At 41.6% G+C, this 18,894-nt stretch overlaps 1 protein-coding gene across 2 annotated transcripts in view; it reads right to left on the reverse strand.

Moving 5' to 3' along the window:
- SACS (sacsin molecular chaperone) overlaps window positions 1-18,894 on the reverse strand; it is a 59,848-nt gene that overhangs the window by 30,839 nt on the left and 10,115 nt on the right. Inside the window, exons 2-3 of one of the 2 annotated variants that reach the window (XM_037375750.1) lie at window positions 12,363-12,901; window positions 2,197-2,347 (exon numbers count right to left, since the gene is read on the reverse strand). In XM_037375750.1, coding sequence (XP_037231647.1) covers window positions 2,197-2,347; window positions 12,363-12,385 — 174 coding nt within the window. In that variant the 5' untranslated portion in view covers window positions 12,386-12,901. Of the gene's footprint in view, window positions 1-2,196; window positions 2,348-2,605; window positions 2,667-12,362; window positions 12,902-18,894 lie in introns of those variants that run through there. The other variant, XM_037375751.1, reaches the window with a different exon arrangement.

The following is an 18,894-nucleotide window of genomic DNA, read 5'->3' on the forward strand; positions in this document are numbered from 1 at the left end:
TGCAATTCTAGTTTCACATTATATGTGTGTCCCAGTCATATAGGATATGATGCTAAAATAGTCATATAAATGTTATCCTGTATACCATGGTAACAAATGTAGAATTAGAAGTTGTACTGTGCTAATTAGAAACTTAACCAATTCACATTAGTTTCCATTTATAGTAAACTATACTAAAATTTTAATATGTGAAATTATATTATTATGTTCATCTCCGTTTATAGCAAGTTCAGGACTACTTCCCCACTTTGACGGGTAAAAACAAATTACTAGAAAGCTGATGCTTACACAGACATAGATTCTTACAATCTATTTAATAAGCAACAAACAGTCCTAATCCATAGTGTGTAGTCATAATTTGAAAACATTAATATGAAAAAAATTGTATTCCTTTTTACTTAACAACAGTTTTAATTAGTACTTACAAAAACAGTGTGTTCATTCTGAGTTCCTACAGAAATATTATACTTCAGGTAATCTTGTCTCAAGATGTAAAATAGCTTACACTGAGTACACCAACTACTCAGGACTCACAAAACCAAAAGGAATCCACAGAATGCTGTAATCCATCACGAAGAATTAAAGGGATAGACTAACCTAATTTTCTCAGGGACGACTTTTGTACCAAAACACCAGCAGAAACAAGGAGGTTGAATAGATTCACATTAAGAGTTTAACACAGTAACAAACTATGAGAAAAAGAGATACTGGATTTTATTTAACAACTGTAAATGGCACGTAGCAGCTTACAGTGGAAAAAAAATTGACTGATGAATATTCTACTACCTATGTAATTTAAAAAATAATTTGATCTCAATAAACAGGAGTTCAAAAGTTTATAAAGAATTTTCAAAATTGCTACAGTACAGAATAAATATCCTCATATGTATTCTAGTTTAATATTAAAAAATAAATAAATATCCAAATAGCTATTACAGTCAGCTCACTGACTATTCCCTGCCAAAAGATAGCTTTCTGTGCCAGACAGAGTGCTGCTCAGATATTCACTTCCAGACAAATTTTAGAAAGTGATATACAGACATTCTGCTTCCCAAATCAGGAAGGCCTGGAGAGAACAAAAATCAAATACCCATAAAACCAGGCAAGAAAATAAAAGATAAACTACATGCGTAGTTTGTTTCAAACCTGGGCCCTCAAAGACTACTTCTTTTCCCCATTTAGGTTCTTAAAAGCTTCTTGAGCAATATAACTACTAACATCTAGTTCTTTCGTAGCATCGTGAAATGGTTTGGGTTGGAAGGGACCTTTAAAGATCACCTAGTCCGACCCTCCTGCCATGGGCAGGGACATCTTTCATTAACTGAGGTCACTCAAAGCTCCATACAACCTGTCTTTGAACATTTCCAGTGATGGGGCTGAACATTTCTGATGACGGAGCATCCACAACTTCCTCGGGCAACCTGTTGCAGTGCCTCACCACCCTCATCCTAGAATATGTATCCCTTATGTCAAATCTAAATCCACCCTCTCTGTTTAAAACTATTGTCCCTTGTCCTGTCACTACAGGCCTTGCTGTAAAGGCTTTCTCCTTTCTTATAAGCCCTCTTTGTAGGTTGAAAGGCCACAAAAAGGTGCCCCTGGAGCCTTCTCTTGCCTATGTATTTGCAAGTCTCCTTGCCCTATTAAACCCCAATTTCCAGCCTCCTCCCACTCCCCTTCTCGCCTCTACTCATCTCATCCCACCAGTACCTCCAGGTTCCTGCTTCCCGGAAGCCTGGCTGGGAGCACGCCAAGCAGTACTGGAGCAGGGACCCCAGGCTGAGGTCAACAGAGCAAGGTCACTCATTCATCTGACTCTCCCTTCCGTACCCAGGCCTCAGTTTTTAACCTGCCAAAGCTTCCTGCCATAGCGATGTCAGCCCCGCTGCTGAAGCCGGCCAGCAGGTAGGAAATCAATTCAGGATTGAACGGAAGCCAGAAAAAGCACATCAGCATTCTCTGGTGAGTCTTCTGCTCCCCCCCCCCGCCCCCCCGCCAAGAAATACAAGTAAAGATTCGAGAAAGCTGGAACGACAGAAGCTGACACATCGAGGGTTGGCTGCCTGCCCACACGACCTCCCGGCCCCCCAGGCGGGCCCCGCACCCGCCGTGCTGCCCAGGCACCAGGGGACCCGGCGAGCCCAGCAGGGAGCTGGGTGCGGGCTGCCCGCCCCGCCGGCGCCCACCGCCCCTCACCTCTCTGCCGCCCTGCCACAGCCGCTGCTCGGCGCGGGGGAAGCCGGCTTCCGCGTCGATCCGCGCCTTCACGTCCCCCACGGCCGCGGAAGGCGGCAGCTCGAAGGTCCTGCAGCCCAAGCAGTCATGAAGGACGGTCACCCGGGCCAGCCTGCAACGACACGACGGTCACCGGACGAGAAGAGGCAGGCAGCGCCCTGCCCCGCCGCCCACCAGCCCTCGCCCTCGGGCACCCCGGAGGCCCGAGACGGGCGCCGCAGCCCGCACGGCGACAGGGATGGGCGGGCGGGCGCCTGCCCCCCCAGCCCCGCTCCGGCGGGGGAAGGAGCCGCCGAGCCTGCGAGCGGAGCCGCTCCCGCAGCGCCGCACGGCCGCGGCCTCCCCCCCGTCCCGCCCCGCCGCCACTCACATGCCCGCCGCGGCGCACAAAGGCCCGTTAGCTGCTGCCGCGCCGTGCCGCTCCCCGCGCGGGGAAGGGCGGCGCTGCGCACGGAGCGGCAGGGAGGGGCCGGCCCGCAGCGGGAGGGCAGGGGCAGCGGCCCGGCGGAGAGGCCGCCCCGGCTGCCGCGGGGGTGAGAGGCGCCCGCCCGCCGCCCCCGGCCCTGCCTGCGCGGCCCCGCGGCTGGGCTGGGGCTGGGGTTGGGGCAGGCTGCCCGCCGCCCTGTGCCCGCTTCGCGGGGCTCGTCGCTGCCGCCGCCTGCCGGGGCCCTGGGGCGAGGCGGTGAGCGCAGCCGCCCGGGCCTGCGCGGCATGAGGCCGCCGGCGCCGCAGGCGAGCGCCCCCGTGCGGCGGGGCAGGCCGGCGGGCAGCTCGGGCGCCGCCACATGCGGCACACACGGTTACACACAGTTACCGCTGGTAAACCCCGTGTTCCTCAGGGGCGCCGCGCACTGAAGGAAACGTAATCCTTCCACTCCTCGGCCAGTCGCTTCATTGGTCGTCAATATTTATTGGTATCGATCTTCTGCTTTACCTTCCAGGGTGCGCGGTAAGCCTCTGAGCCATTCCAGACTCCCGGAAGGTGCTCTCTCTCCTGAGCATGGAGCTTTAGCCTCCCTGCGACCCCCGTGAGCTGAGGGGGCCAGCAGAAACCCCCCAAGTTTGTCGCCTGCGGAGCTCTGCGCCATGGGCTGTGCATCAGTGACGGGCCCAACCGCAGCCCTGCCTCAAAGCGGCTGGTGGCTACCAGGCTGGGTATGAGGCAACAGCGTCCTCTCTAGAAGGAGGGTGGCAAGCAGATCGAGGGAAATGAGTGCTCAGTGCTGATGAGTCTGGACCTAGGATACTGGGACCAGAATGTGACATCTTGGGCTTCCTCGGCTCCAGATCCCGGCAGAGGACTACTAACGCAGTCAGCCCAGAGCACACGACTGACAGGGAGAAGATGGGTGAGTTGGGCTCGTTTAGTCTGATGAGGAGGAGACCAAGGTGCAATACCCTAACATCCCACACCTACCTGAAGAGCGTTTACAGAGGCAATAGCACTGAACTCTTCTGAGTAGTGCAAGATGGGTCAATGCCCACACGGGCATTGCTAACACGGGTCAATGGCAACAAACTGCAGCTTCGGAGGTTCACACTGGACAGCAGGAAAAAAACCTGTCACTAAGAGAGTAGTGTGGTACTGGCACGGGTTGTCTAGAGGCAGTCTTCATATTGGCGTATTTTCAAGGCTTAGCCATGTCTGACCTGATCCAGTATTGGTGATCCTCCCACTTTGAGCAGGAAGATGGACTACACACTACCAGCCAACAATTCCATTTAATCCCAACATGTTCTCAGTGCTAGTGCCTAACTAAATTGAAACAGTTATGACTTTACTCAATGACAGGGAATTAAAACTGCTACCTGGCAGCAACAAGTATCAGAGTTTCAGTGGAAGGGGGAAAAGATACAATGAGCAGAAAGTGTATCAAGCTAAGAAAAGATGAGCCTGCTAAAGTGGAATGCAGCTTAAATCTCACTACGGTCAGGTGGATCAGGATCCAACACAGTATGGAGGTAGACAAGCGTTTTGCCAGTGCTGCAACGTGCCTTATTTCATTCATTAGTAATATTTTTATATTTAATACTACAGCTTGTTAGAACAGGTGTTAGAAATTGTGTGGGTCTGATCCTGTTTTCACCACAAATAATAAAAAAACAACCAAACCAGCCCTATTTTAACTTAAACAAGATGGATCTAACTCTGCTTTAGTTTTGGAGTTTGTTCATTTTTTTTATCATTTCATGGTTTTAACTTTCAGTTTTGTTACATCCCCTTCACATTTGTCATCACAGATTTTTTCACACTACATCCAAAGGAATGAGAAGGCTGCCTTCCAGTCTCTCATGTTCATCTTTTTATGTCTTGATACCTGTGGAAAAGTGCGGCATGAGGGGCACAAATGTGCATGACTGAGCAAGATGGAAGGAGTTGAAACCTGATGCAGTCCCATCCATATCAGCTACTAAAATAGTCTCCAGACCAGTTGAACCACCAGCCCACACTGGCAAAATCTAATTCTTCTCCACTGGGATCACAGGAGTGATCTAGCATTTTATGAAGCATGCACAACTGTTTGAGTGGGACCCTGGGGAGGAACAGAGCTATCTCAGCTACAGCCACCTCTCTATGCCGAACATCTCAAATGGTAGGACACATTCAGGGGCACAGACAATCCTGCTGTCAGTGATTGTCTAAAGTTCCCCAACCCATGTCACATCCCAGGACAAGACAATACTCCCAGGTTATGTCCTGTGATGATTTAACATTAATATTGGGAGGAGTAAGCTCCATGTGTCACAGACCCTGCCTAGTATGTGACTTCTGTAGTAGCAGGGCAGGAGTTGGGAGGACTGGTGATAAAGAACTGGAGCTGTGCAAGGTTCTGGACAGAGGAAGGAGCTGGTATCCTGAGCTCATGGAAATTAGTCATACCTGTTCCCCTCATAAATCTGATCCTTATGTTACAAGGGAGGCTGGTTTTTTTCATACTGGCAGGAATGAATGTCCCATTTCTATTTACTATGAGACAACTTTCATTGCCTCTCCTTTATTATGTGTTTTCTAATTCTTTTTTCCCTTTTGTTTATTTCTGCCCTTGGGTTGGGTTGTTTTTCTGTCCATCCAGATAGAAGCAAGATGTTCATCCTCTTAGTACCGCTGTATTACAAGAGCAAACATGACTAGGGCATGTGTTCCAATGCAGCCCTTTGATCACCTGCACTGTTTAACTGTTGTCACGCTTCTTGGTGCAGTTTTGACCTATAACAACCACCAGTCTTCAGGAAAATGATCCAACATGGTATGTAAACCAGGGACAACTCTCCACTGGAAGAACAGATAAGGACATTTTGGTTTAGGCCCACAGACAAGTTTTTTAAGACGTGAGCTGTGCTATGCCAGTTACCCTTGGAGTTCTGGCCCCTTCTGGGGCCCCATCCCATTTTTTTTCTTGACTAGATGTTGCTATTGATGATAATAAGCAAGACTCCTGCTAATTTCAGTGATGCCAAAATTTCAAATTACCAATTTCATGTCATAGCCTCCTAACAAGAGAAGGCACTGATTTCAGTTACAAAAATAAGGAAAATGAACACCAATACTGATACCAGATCCAAAGAGTGGGGGAAAATGAGCTCTTCTCAAACTCTACAAAAAAAAAAGAAAAAAAGTAGAAGTATTCCAAGTACAGTTTCAGTAGAAACCTATTTGCAGAAACTTAATTGGAATTTAAAGCCACTCCATTAATTAAAACACTGATTTCTATTAGCAACATCCTGGCCACTCATCTGGCAAGGAATGCAGAATATCTATCTCCTTTTTATTACAAAGCAATTTATACATACCCTATTATCTATCATCAAACTCTATCTTTTTTACAGCTTATGACAGTGACCTTTGTAAATGCTTGTTGGTTGGTGGTTGTTTTTTTCCTGGTATCTAAATAAAAATGTTCTAGAGAAGTGACTATATAGAAATTACACTGTCTCACCAAAAGGGAGTACTTGTTCCAGTTTGCAGATTTTTGCAACAAAAAAAAAACCCCCAACCTTTTTTTAATTTTAGTTTTGCTTATCTCTTTGGAATACAGAACTATGGAAGCTCTGCAATCCTAGTTAAAGTTATCACAAGTGTATTTGTTATGCAGAACTACTGTTAATGTTTGTATGTGACAATGTAAAAAAAAAAAAAAATCTATTTGACCTGACCAGGTGGGAATTTTATAGTCACGGCAGGTAGAAAAAAAAATCTTCTAAATCTAAAATGACTGGGACTGATTTGAGAATTTTTAAATACTACGTATAGAAATTCCTATTATAACATTTTTATAACCACTTTTCCAAGCAGAACAGCATTTAGATTTAAAAATACATATGGAAAATTCTCCTGTGGCTATAAAGAAGTGCTCTGTTTGGTTCACAATGAGGTCATATAAGCCTTACAAGAAGACAATATGCAATAAATAAAAAAAAATATGGAGTCTTTGCAACATTAAAGTATTTTTATAAAATGAAATGAAAGCCATTTTCATAGTGACAGTTCCCTGAAAACAGAAACTTCTGTGTAGCAGAACCATCTCATATTGCCAATAATTAAGGAGAAGTGTGCAGCAGCAGAAAGAGATGGATGCAAGGCCTTTACCTTTCTTATCAGTGTGCTTAGAAAGATGGAATGGAGTCTGCAAAAGAAGTGTGTGGTGTGATAAGAAACAAATATGATTAGGTCACTAATGCAAGAGGAAACCTGCTGCAGTAGCTTCCAGTGCAGCAAATAACATTCTGCAGTGCTGGCAGGCAAGTAGCAGTGACTCAACAACTACATCTAGATTTAAGATGGTGCACGCCAAACATGAAATCAAAACTTCCTATGACAGAGTAAGCACTTACCTTCATTGTTAAATTGATTCCTTAAATGTTTCTAACAGATGTTTTGAACATTACATTGTGTATTTCACATTAGCCGGAGATTACGGATTGCATTGGTCTGTAGTCATTGCCAGGAGCTTGCTTTATCCTTGCTTACTAATGCCTTTTCAAGAAGTTTGAGAATAAACATATTTGCTGATGACACACGTGCTAGTCATTGGAAAGCCACTCCTTACTGGAAAGTTTCTATTTTATTTGTATAGTTCCATTAACAGAAAAAAAAAAGTAATTTCTTCTTGAAAGAAATCACTGAAATTACTATAGACCTATCTAGTGCAAATGATCAAAAAAACCCTCTGGCCTGTGAAGCATTTGATTCAAACAAAATATCTAGTTCTGTCGTAAAAATCTATCGTGCAATTTAAGTATTTTTCTGAAACTATTTTATTATAGATTCGTGCAGTGAGTTTAAATCAATTCTCCTACTCTGCATTCCACATGTGAAGCCATTATAGGTTTCTAAGGAAAACAACTCTGTGATCATGGCTTAGTCAAGTATTAAAGAACTGGAGGAAAGTATTACCTTATTCCTTTTGCAAGCTGATATATTTCTAAACATCAAATATCAAAAGAATGGGATACTTTTGAAATAGTACTAAAAACAAACAAAAGATTTAAAGACACAGGCACCAGAAACATTTATTTCCATCTAACGATTTTGATCTCAGTTATCTGCTTTAATGCTCAGGCCAGTTCCTTGGCAGCACTAAGCAAATGCTAACGGAAAGCACTTATAAAAAAAAAAACTATAAAACTTGTTTTACTTTTTCTTTGCAAATAAAGAGCAGAGCAAGAAGGCACAAACAGATGGTTAAATTTCAAAATCTTCTCAAATGCCAAAGCAAAATTTCCTCTCAGATCTACTTAGATCTACTAAGGCTACTTTAAATTAAGCCTTTGAAAAGAGGACCTAACCTTACTCTTAACTATACTACAGTAGCCATTACTCCACAAATGGGAATTGCTAAGCATCACAGGGTTTTCTATTCCAGATGGTACAAACAGCAGAATACCAGTACAAAATGCTTGGTATTTCAAATTATGCAAAAGATTATTTTTATCACCATTTTGGTTTAAACTCCTCAATTGCTCTTTAGAGAATTGCGTTAGGAGTGACTACCGTGTTGCAAGAATTGCTGTTGGTATGCATTTTTAATAAGCAATATGTTAAATTATGGGTGGGTTTTCTTTTGGCCTCTGGTGCCAATAAAAGGGCCAGATTTAGAACACCCACTTTAACCTTGAAACATCAAAAAAGCAGAGCCTAAATTTGAAAATTGATTTCAGTGCCTAATGTAGGTTCCTAGGTTCCTAAATACCATAATGAATCGAGGCCTAGGTTTTTTACCTCCATTTAGGACACACAGTAATCAGCTTATCGGGGGGCGGGGGGGGGCGGGGGGGGGAGGCGTTCCATCTTACCTTAAGACATTTTTCTTATTTTCACTCCGGAGTACTTAATGAAGCTATTATCTTTCTACATAAGTGAGGAAAATTTGCTCAATAATTAAAATGAGATCAGCAGCCTCAGATTACACATTCGTTAAACATTTCAAGTAGTATTTTTCCATCCCTATTGCTTCTGAATACTGCATCTAATCATGCTCCAAAACTTCATAGTATTTTTTAGGCATCAGTGAACAAAGCCCCATGTACATGGTGAAAATTAGAATATCAAACAGAAGGAAATACAAGACACATCATTTTCTTAAATTATGAAAAGCCACAACTTCAAGTACTTCTGCAAGGATCTGTACATCAGAGAGTGGATGATACCCAGTAATATCCCTTCAGATAATGCTAGCTCTTTACCACCTCTGTATCAGGTCTGTCTCCTTCATGACAGGGTTTCATACAGAAATACAAGCAACAATTTATCCTTCAGACAACAGAAGGATGAATGGCACAGAGGAATAAACTTGAGCCATATGTAAGGGCAAGTGATAGGAAGGAAGGAAGGAAAAGGGGAAGAACCAACACAGGGCATCCTCTTCTGGGAAAACACAGAGAAGTGAAAGGGATTCCTGGGCTACATAACACGTCCAGTCACACAACTGCAAGTGAATACTGCTCCAAACACGCTCATACACAGGAGATGCAGAATCTTTCACTGGCAATCAGAGGCTGTGTTTCCATGTCCTGTCCTACATAAAGTAGCATGTGGTAAATCATCAAGTACTTCCAGCCTCCTACACCACCACTGCATTTCACTCTTCTTTCCAATTAACTGATGAAACTTCTTACATAATTGCCCCTTACCCTGGTTCATATGGTATTGCCCAATTTAATAAATTCTTACCATTTGAGCTGTTTGAGCTAATTTGGTTCATTTTGATGGAGCTGAGACACAAAGCGCAAGGCAGCTGTGATATTTTCAGCATGGAGGGTGTGCTAGTCTGGAGCTTCAGCAAGGATAAGACATAAAGACATTCTAACTGCCTCCAGTGAATTGAATGGTAAAACTTTCACTAGCTGGGAACAGGGTGCTTTTGGAAATGCCATCATTGTTTGCATCCCTGTCAGTGTGGCAGAACAGATACGGTGTGCATCTCCCTTGGCATACCTCTGTATATTTGGACACAAGAGAAGCAGGAAATGTAGAAGCCAAGGGAGTCTTCTACAGAGGTTAAGGAAAGTGAAACAGGGAACAGCATACTTATAGAGGCTACAGAGCAGGTTTTTAGATGTACAACAGACTGTATGCTTATTTATTATGCATAAGTATTTATATTTGCACATACTTATGGAAAGAGTTGATTAGATACAATGTGTCTGCTATTATAATCTATGTAAAATCTCTATTGAAATATGGGTATGACTTAAGTGCAAGTAAACTAATCCTGTGTTAACTTCTCTTCAATTAGCCTGTTTGTGTCTAAATGGAACAGAAGTAGCCACACCAAAAAAAAAAAAAATTGCAGCAGTGAAGGGTTTCACAGTCAGCGGAGATTGGATTAGGAGCTGATGTGTTGTGGTAACTAAAGCTGTAGTGTGACTGCATCCCCATCTGAGCTCCAACACTGCAAGAGCTGCAGTGCACTCACTCACACCCTCAGGTCATTGACCAATTCAAAGCACCTGAGTACCCAAAGATCTTTGTGGATGCATAGTAACCAGATCAACAGCAGCATGCGCTTAACACAGAGTAACATCACAGCAAAACCCATCTACAATGTAATGGATGAATCTTGGAACAATCTTTCTGGAAAAGAAGTTCTGGGGTTTTTTTCTTTTTAATATTTGCATTGCATCTGTGTGTTGATAGGAACAGGAATGAAAATGGCAAGATAAAGGAATTGCAACCCTGTTACCATTAATTAATGTAATAGCAGCAAATACATATAGTGAAGAGAAAAAGTCTAAAAAATTTTGAAGTCAAAACCTGGATTGGAAGTCTGTACTTTAGTTACAGTCTTTTTATATATATCACTAACTCCATGAAGCTCTGGCTGGGAGCAGTCTTGTTATTATAGGCACTGTACAAAAAACCTCCAAAAAGGATAAAAGCTTGGCTCTGCCCCAAAAGCCATATATTTGCAGTGGATTAAAGGCATGCTAGACAAAGGGCATACACCAAAATTTGAGAAGCAAACTAATTTGGTGCAACATCACAAGGGCACAAAGGCACACTAAAGCTAGGCACCAAGTTAGGCATCTAAAGCCCTAAATTTGCACACCAATTTGAAAACTGATACTTGAATACCATTAAACATAGCCAGGTACAATATCAATATTAAAGCTGAAGCTCAGGTAAAATACTGTACGAAAATCTTTGAGATGTGTAATTTTTTATAATTGACTGATACTGAAATAAAAACAATTTTTTAAAAAATGGAGATTCTGAAATATCACTATATAGTCTGATGGAAGCTCAATTTAACTGAGACTTGCATAAAAACCATAAACTGCATGGAACCAAATGAGCAAAAATCCCTACATAACCAACGTGGCAGGACGTTTGTCATTTAAGAGCTTGGTGGAACAAAGCCTATCATTTAATAGTATCCAAGAATGTCAATATTGAAAAATAGCATTTTAAATTGTTGGCAGCATGAATAACACTCACTGCAAGAAATCTGCTTTTAGCAGAACAGATTGAGCCATTCACATGTAAAAGTCAAGTATGTGTCAAGTCTGCTTGCCTCTCCCTGGCTTACAGCTCTGAAGCCTGATTTTTCCAGTCCCACCACTCTCCAATGCAGTCTCCAGCTTGAACATTGGCCCTGCCACTCAGCCTAGGACAATCCATACTTTCCAGCTCTTGTCCCTGGCAGTTCTGTAGCTTCATCTCTGGTCCTATTTCACTCCTTGGTTCCAACCAAGCTGATCATCAAACTAGGTCTTTAAGGACCTTCATGTCTTACTGGATTATAGAAGAGCTTGCTGCATGGATGGTTTATGCAGTGTCTAAACCTCAGAGTTTTCCAGATGTACAAAATTTGCATTAGAAGAGCCTAGTTAAGTAATCTGGAAGAAAAAGAGAGAGATTCAAACCCCCAAATTTTCCAACCCACAGTCACCTTGCAATAGGAACACACGACAAAATTACTCAGGAAGCCAGTGGAACAGACCCTGAAACACCAGTCAGCTGTTGCTAACAACAACTTTCTAACACAATCCAAAAACACCTCTTCTTAACAGGAAAAAGCAGAGGCTGCATGTTATCCCCACACCAGCGGGGATCCTGCAGATTGCAAGGCTGAGGGTGGAGGTTGTCGTCTTCCCGCAGGCCCACTGACAGCAAATAAGAACACTTCTAATTACAACTTTAACATCCAAATAAGCATTTATCTCATATGATTTTAGATACTGTTCACACAGTGAACTTGCTTAGCTTTTTAGTTGTTAGGGAGATCATACATTCTTCCCAGTAAAACAATATGTTAAATTCAAAGTTAGGCAACTGCTGGAAGAAGACTTTTTCTTTCGTGTGTTTTCAAAAATTGCCATAGTGAACATTGACTGTACATGCAAATTGAATGTTAGACTATAAATTAATTACTCACAGGGCTGATTGATTTTTTCAAGCAGTTCTCATTAATTTCACAGACAATTCATAAGTAAATGCAGCAGAACTTGCCACCTATGTATGATTTTATAACTTAAGAAATTAATTTCACCCTCAAAAGTAGCAATTTTGTACAAACACTAGGCAAGTTTCAGACTCAAGTCTTTAACTTACTGACCATGGGGTTCTGAGGAAGAACACGTTAGCCTAACAGAAAATTCTCTCAGGAGTGAATTATTTTTTTTACCTGTTCTTATCCTCGATCTCCATTGTCTCTTTTTCTTTGATATCTTCTCGATAGGAACATGAAGCAGATGTTGGATTTACAGACTAGAAAATTATTTTTTAATCTTCTTTGCTTGGTGGCTCATAACCTCTTCAGTGGACAGTAGAAAGCCCAAGCATATGGAACTCAATTCAATGTTCATGCCACCCCTGAACTGCCAAAGAAGTCTGTGTGCCTCACCATCTGCTACTTCTCCACTTTTCTTTCAAAGCCACTTGCTTAATTGTTCACAGAATTAGGAACAGACTTAACAGGACAGGTCTCAGAAAGCAAGGAGGTCTTGTTTAGTTTCTTTAACTGAATTCAGGCTATGTTCTTGTGCAATTGATTTATATTTATCTTCTGGAGAAGGAGTGGAATTCTGGAAGCTGCTGTTTCTGCTTTGTCTTCCTTTTTTCTGGAAGCAGGCACGGTTGGAAGAGTATTCTGAGGGCCAAGGTCTGACTTGTCTTTTCCCTCACACCTGCTAGAAGACACTTCTTAACATCAGCTTAGCAGTTCTGGAAGAAGAGACACAAGACAAAAGGGGTGGGCCATTAATGCAAAACAGTATTGAACTGAAGGATATGGAGAAGTCATTTCCTCTGAGGGCATGGTTGCAGTTACCAGTATTAACTGAGTCATGGTACTAATTATAAACTGCCTTGTGCATTACACTACTTCTAAGCACATGGAGAACTGAAAAAGAGCAGTGAGGTTTCCTGCTTTCCTCCAGTACAGTATCACACAATCAGTACAATAATGAACATATGTAGCTGTAGTAAGTACACTGAAAAATGGGAAAGTTCTCAATTTCTTTCTTTGAATTAGTATCTGCATTAAAAAAAAGAAAAAAAAAAAAAAGAGAGGGGGGGGGCAGGGAGGGCGGGAGCTCCAGGATATCTAGTACAACCTTGATATAAAATTATGCCATCAAAGAAAATAACAGGCTGGGAAAAACATTTATGAGGAAGGATTTTGCGTTTCTATTCAAATGGTTTTCCGCTAGGGGAAGAGATTAACTAGCTTGCAATGACTTTCCATAGGGAGGATTTCGAAGTCTTCCCAGCTAATACCCACTCCCAGCTATATAAGTCGACATCCCCCCTTGCTGCACATACCTTCGGGAACCATTTCCTTCAAGCTGAAACACAGAATTTTTCTAGCACCAGAACAGTGTATAAGTGAGGCAAGGCATGTGCTATCAAGCAGCAGAAATCATTTCATTCAATATACATTTAAAGTTATTACCAAAGGAATATACACTTGAGAGAGCTGGGAGGACAGCAGAGGTATTCCATTATTGCTCTGCATATGTGCAAATGTAAATCCTTCTCTGAGCTTCTGACAGTGTCGGCAAGTTTTTCCATAATGTGCAGTTTTGTACGGCTCTCTTCAAACAGTAATGAAGAGACACTCTTTCCTGCCCCAGAAGGAGAAGCGACTGTGGCTAAATTGCAAAAGGTGAATTAATTTACTATGAAAGCATGATATTGAAATACAAATTGTATGAAAGAAAAGAGGCTACAATTTGTGAACTAAATATATTTATATTTTTTTTAATACTTGGGGATTTACCTACTCAGTTAGTAAATGCAACATCAAAGTATACAGACTGAAGATGACTTCGGAATGCATGTTTACTGTGAAAAGCATCACAGATAATTTAACATAGCATAATGTGTTACAAAATGACTTCAATATAATTCTTTCTCTCTACAGATGCTGAGATGTATATCTAGCATGTAATTCAAAGAGAAGTTCCACACTTAAGTCATACTTAAGTAACACAGACTTAAGCAAAGAGCCATGCAAATCCAGCTTCATTTGCCCAGGTATGAATGATTCCATCGAAAGTAAAACCGTTGCAGCCCTGCTGCTTAATGGGCTGCAGTTGAGAGGGGAGCACCCAGGAAAGGTATTCTGACTGTGGTGGAAAGCCAGGCTCAGGGGGGACATGGCACTCCATGATGCAGCCATAGTTGAAAGACTAGGCCAGCTTATATGTTCTTCCTAAAACATCATTAGTAAAATCATACCTGAAAAACATTTAAAGTGTTTTGAGCAGCTTCAATTGTCTTGGGGATGGAAAAAGAAAAAAATAGGTTTATAATAGAAAGCTAATTATTACTTTAAGAGACAGCTTCTCCATAATTAGTGAGTGACACACTTTCTCAGTCTGCATTCTATTTCTGGGTTTGGCCTTTCAAAGATTGTCCTTTATTATGTTGCTGTGGGGAAGCTTTTTAATTCATTGCAATTTTGTGCATGACTTCGCACGTAGGACTGTGCATGACTTGCATGCTGACAAGACTCTAGCTAAATCCTTTGTAAGTCAGTAATTCCTGTATTTCTCCCAGGACACTGAAAGGCCCCTTGTTTCAAATGAATCGGTATGTTACTTGCTCTCGGTACTGACACACCCTAAGAAAATAAAAATATCTTCTAGGATTTTTGGCAATGGCACCTTGTCCGAAAAATGTATAGGTCCAAAATACCTGAAAGCAGTCTAAAAATTATTAATTCAATAAACAGTTTGCTTAGCAGAAGAGCAAGTTATATCAGTACAAAGTGACATCTCTATACTGGCAAATAATTCTGTTAGTCCTCGAAGGAGCTTGGTCTTGCCAGCATGGATGTGACCAAATGGTGTTGTCAGTTTGCTACCAGATCACGTTACAATCCTAGAAAGATTTTGATACAGTCATCTCTATGTTGTCTCCTATGGTAAGAAAGAGAGCCAATTTGGCTGTCAGATACCAGATACAGACTGACCCTGGCATACTTAACTTCCTGACCTTACACTTCAGTGCCTGAGGTGGTCATACAGGTTACTTTGTAGTTTTATATGACATAGAGCTGCAGCATCTGAGAACATTCTGTCACTGAATTTATTAGTATAGACATAACCATAAATCTGTCCTGGGAAAAAACAGTTACAACCATTGCCTATGCCAATATTCTACTGTCTGTTTTATTAGTTTTTAAAAGGAAACACCTTTGCTGGAGGATTTTATGTCTGTCTTTAATTGAATTTTGGTGAAGGAGGTTTAGTAGTCAATCTGTAAAAACAGTCTTCATTTTTATGGATGCCTGTAATTAGTTGTAGGTATGAAGCCACAGGCACAGCTATGCAAATACCTAATTCTACCTGCAAATCAGGTAGATACATATATATTAATACCATTCCAGAAATTTCTGGTGTGAAAATCATTAGTGGTTATCTGACTATCTGTTCAATTTCTTATCCATCCTTTTAATATTGGCATCAACCTAAAACTCACAGTCTACTACATACAGTCTAAACTACACATACACTGAGTTCCTTTCCTCAGCAATAACAACTAAATCAAAACTGTTGATACTCCATCCAGTAGCATGGGAAGCATGCAAGAACCATCATAATTATTGAACACAATCCAAAGTTTAGTGGAGAAAATTTGTGAACAAAGCACAGCAGTAGCTAATCCTCAATTTATGTTTTATACAGTTTAAAAGCACAATTTGATCACAAAACCATTATTGCTTATGCTGACCTCTGTTGGAATAAACAAGACCACAACAACAGAAGGTATATATCCTCGAGCAGGAGAGCAGTTGTGAGCAGCATACCCTGAGAGTAAGCTGAGCTTACCAGAGCTGCAGCATGGCTGGGTCACTAGCAGGGTGTGCGTAGCCCAAGATGCCCCATCCATCTGCTGCATTCACGGGTAACCTTGGCTGTACCTACCATTTGTCTTCAAGGTTCAAGGACACGCCGTGGCTCCATCACCTCACACTAATCATGGCTCCTTTCAGTATCACAGCTACAAAGAGTCCATGTGTAAACGGGATGGGGGAAATGCACTTTTTTGTTTCAGGACATTTCACTCTCCCCCCAAAATGCTTTCTCAGTAAACTGTAAATTGAATGAAAATGTACAAGTCTTTACCTCATGCATATGACATCATTTTGGTTTTACCAATAATGGTTTTGCCAGCAAATACAGGCAGATGCACCTTATGACACAAACTATAAACGTGCCTTCTTCTAAACCTGTTAGTGTGACAGAAACATCCTTTAAAAAAGGCAAAAAGCAAGGACACCTGGCAAAACTGAAGGCTGGCAAATGAGTGCCGAGAGAGGCAGAACAAGCTGGAAACTGAATATACCCAAGGTCTAATCCCTGACCTCAAGTACTATGGTGTCATCTCAGGGCTAGTTTGCAATCTCCAGTGTACCACTATAAATGCAGAATGGTTCTACTGTTTCACTAAATTTGGCTTTCTCCTGGATTTATTTAGGCAGAAACATATGACAGGCTTAATTCTCATAATTAAAATCTGCCTCCTTGCAATGGTAGTGGTAGACCTGAATGAGCCTAGAGCACACTCACTATGAATAGGAGGACCCATGCACAGTCCAGAGCAAGCAGCTAAATCATAAGAAAAAGACCATCCAGCTATCAAATACAGAGAATACAGAGACCTCTTATGTACAAATTGTTCCTGTCAATGCACTAGTATACTAGCTGGTTTCAAAATGCACTTCTATCAAAGGTTAAATTAAATTCAAGGCTATCACACAACTGCAGGTACCACACAAATGTACAGAGCTGCTTCTCAGAGACAACTGTTCTGCAGAAATTTGAGATGGACCTGAAACAGTGTAATACAATAATGTGCCAGTGAGCTAGAAATACTGGAAGTAAAGTAGGTATGTCCTTAATATGTTTATTGTCCAGACAGTTTTGGTGTACAAAATTCAACTGAAATGAGTAGCCCAGGCCATTAGCAAATATAAATCAGAGCCATCAGCAATGCACACCTCTCTGCATTTATAATGTCATACATTACATGAGCTTTCATGCTTTATCATACACAATTTTAAGATTAGAAGTAAACTAAAAGCTTTCAAAAATGCCAACACTTTATACTATTGATAGCATTAATACTAGGAATACTTTATGAATAATGCTATTAATATTATAATGAACAAAATGCTGCACTCCTGTTGATTTTTATACAGAGGACAGATTGATAGTAGCTGTACAAAAGTGATTATCTAGAGTGTGATGTCTTCAATATATTTGGCACAGTGGACGTTGCTCTTTTTTGATGAAACATGACAAATAAATGTACAAGGATAACAATATTTAACAAATGAAAAGTGGGGCAATTTTGTCGTCATTGGGTTTTTCTGGACCAAATATTGTTGTTTGTGCCTAGTCGTTTCAAGGCCACACCAGCAATAGAAAGAGCAACAATTATCCCTCTTAGATCCCATTGAGTAGTATAATCACTGACCAGCAGCTCCATAATTGCCATAGGTTCCTAGAATAGCAGGAGGTTTGATAAACAAAGAAAATTCCAGCTAAACCTGAGCTAGTGACTATATGCCACATGGGGAGTGAGGGGTCAAAAACCACAGAATGCTCTGCCAAGCTAATCACAAATCTGGGAACTTATTCAGCCTTGACTGCAGGAACGAGGTTTCCAACCAAGTATTTAAGAAAAGTCTGATTTATGAAGGTGCTCTAGGAATTAATTGCATCTGGTTTAGATTTAGGCAGTTTTAGCATCTACTCAAACCACGAGACTCAGAAAAGAAAAAAGCTGCACCAGCAAGAGTGTGGGTGAGAACACAGACACATTGCTCATCAAAGCCTGCACCGGAGCCCAGGGCAAGCCCAAAACAAGGCTAAGGTGTGTTATCTGCAGCAAGGTTACGTAGTTCCCTCAGGCTGAGTGAGCCCCCTCTCCTGATCTTTGTCTCACAGTGTGGTGGTCATCTGCCAGCCACTGAAATTAATTAACTGAGAAAACTATTATTAAGAGAGATGACAGCCTCCAGCAGCAGATGGTGAAGTTAGGCCGTAATGGTAAGCAGTAGATTAGGTATGGATAAATCTGTAGCACGTACTGGAAAACAGTTCAGAGTTAGAGTTATCCAAGCAAACGTAGCAGCTGCTGGCTCCAAAATCAGAAGCAGCAAAGCAGTAACGAACCATCACTGCACTAAGCAGAGCTGATAGCCCTATGGTTCTCAAGATTAAGCCAGTACCTCCTTGCAGCTCAGTGCTGTGTGGATATATTAGTTGGTTGCTACCCTAAGCCATGAAGTGGAGGGAAATTTGTCTCAGGGGCCAAAAAAATGTACACTTCCTCTCAAGAATAAGACTAAGTTACTTGCAACAAAAAACCAGGTCCTGCGCCAGCTTCATCTTTTTCTTTCTCAAAGGAACAAGGGAAACACAATTCTCAAGAAGTAAATGTGCTTAACACAAGATTTGCAATACTTCACTTACAGAAAAGGTGACTCAGGAAGAATGGCTATATGCAACAATATGAACACTCTAAAAATTATTTGTAATAATATGACTACTTCACAGTTTGATCCTGTGGTATTCAAATGACCTTACAATAACCATCTGGGACTATGTGGTTGAATTATGCATAAAGAATCCTTTCATCAGATTCTGATGAAGTAAATTTAGATACCCAATAGAAGTATCTCAAAGTGATTTCTCAACAAT

The sequence above is a fragment of the Falco rusticolus genome, chromosome 2, assembly GCF_015220075.1.
Source record: "Falco rusticolus isolate bFalRus1 chromosome 2, bFalRus1.pri, whole genome shotgun sequence".
Taxonomy (NCBI): Eukaryota; Metazoa; Chordata; class Aves; order Falconiformes; family Falconidae; genus Falco; species Falco rusticolus.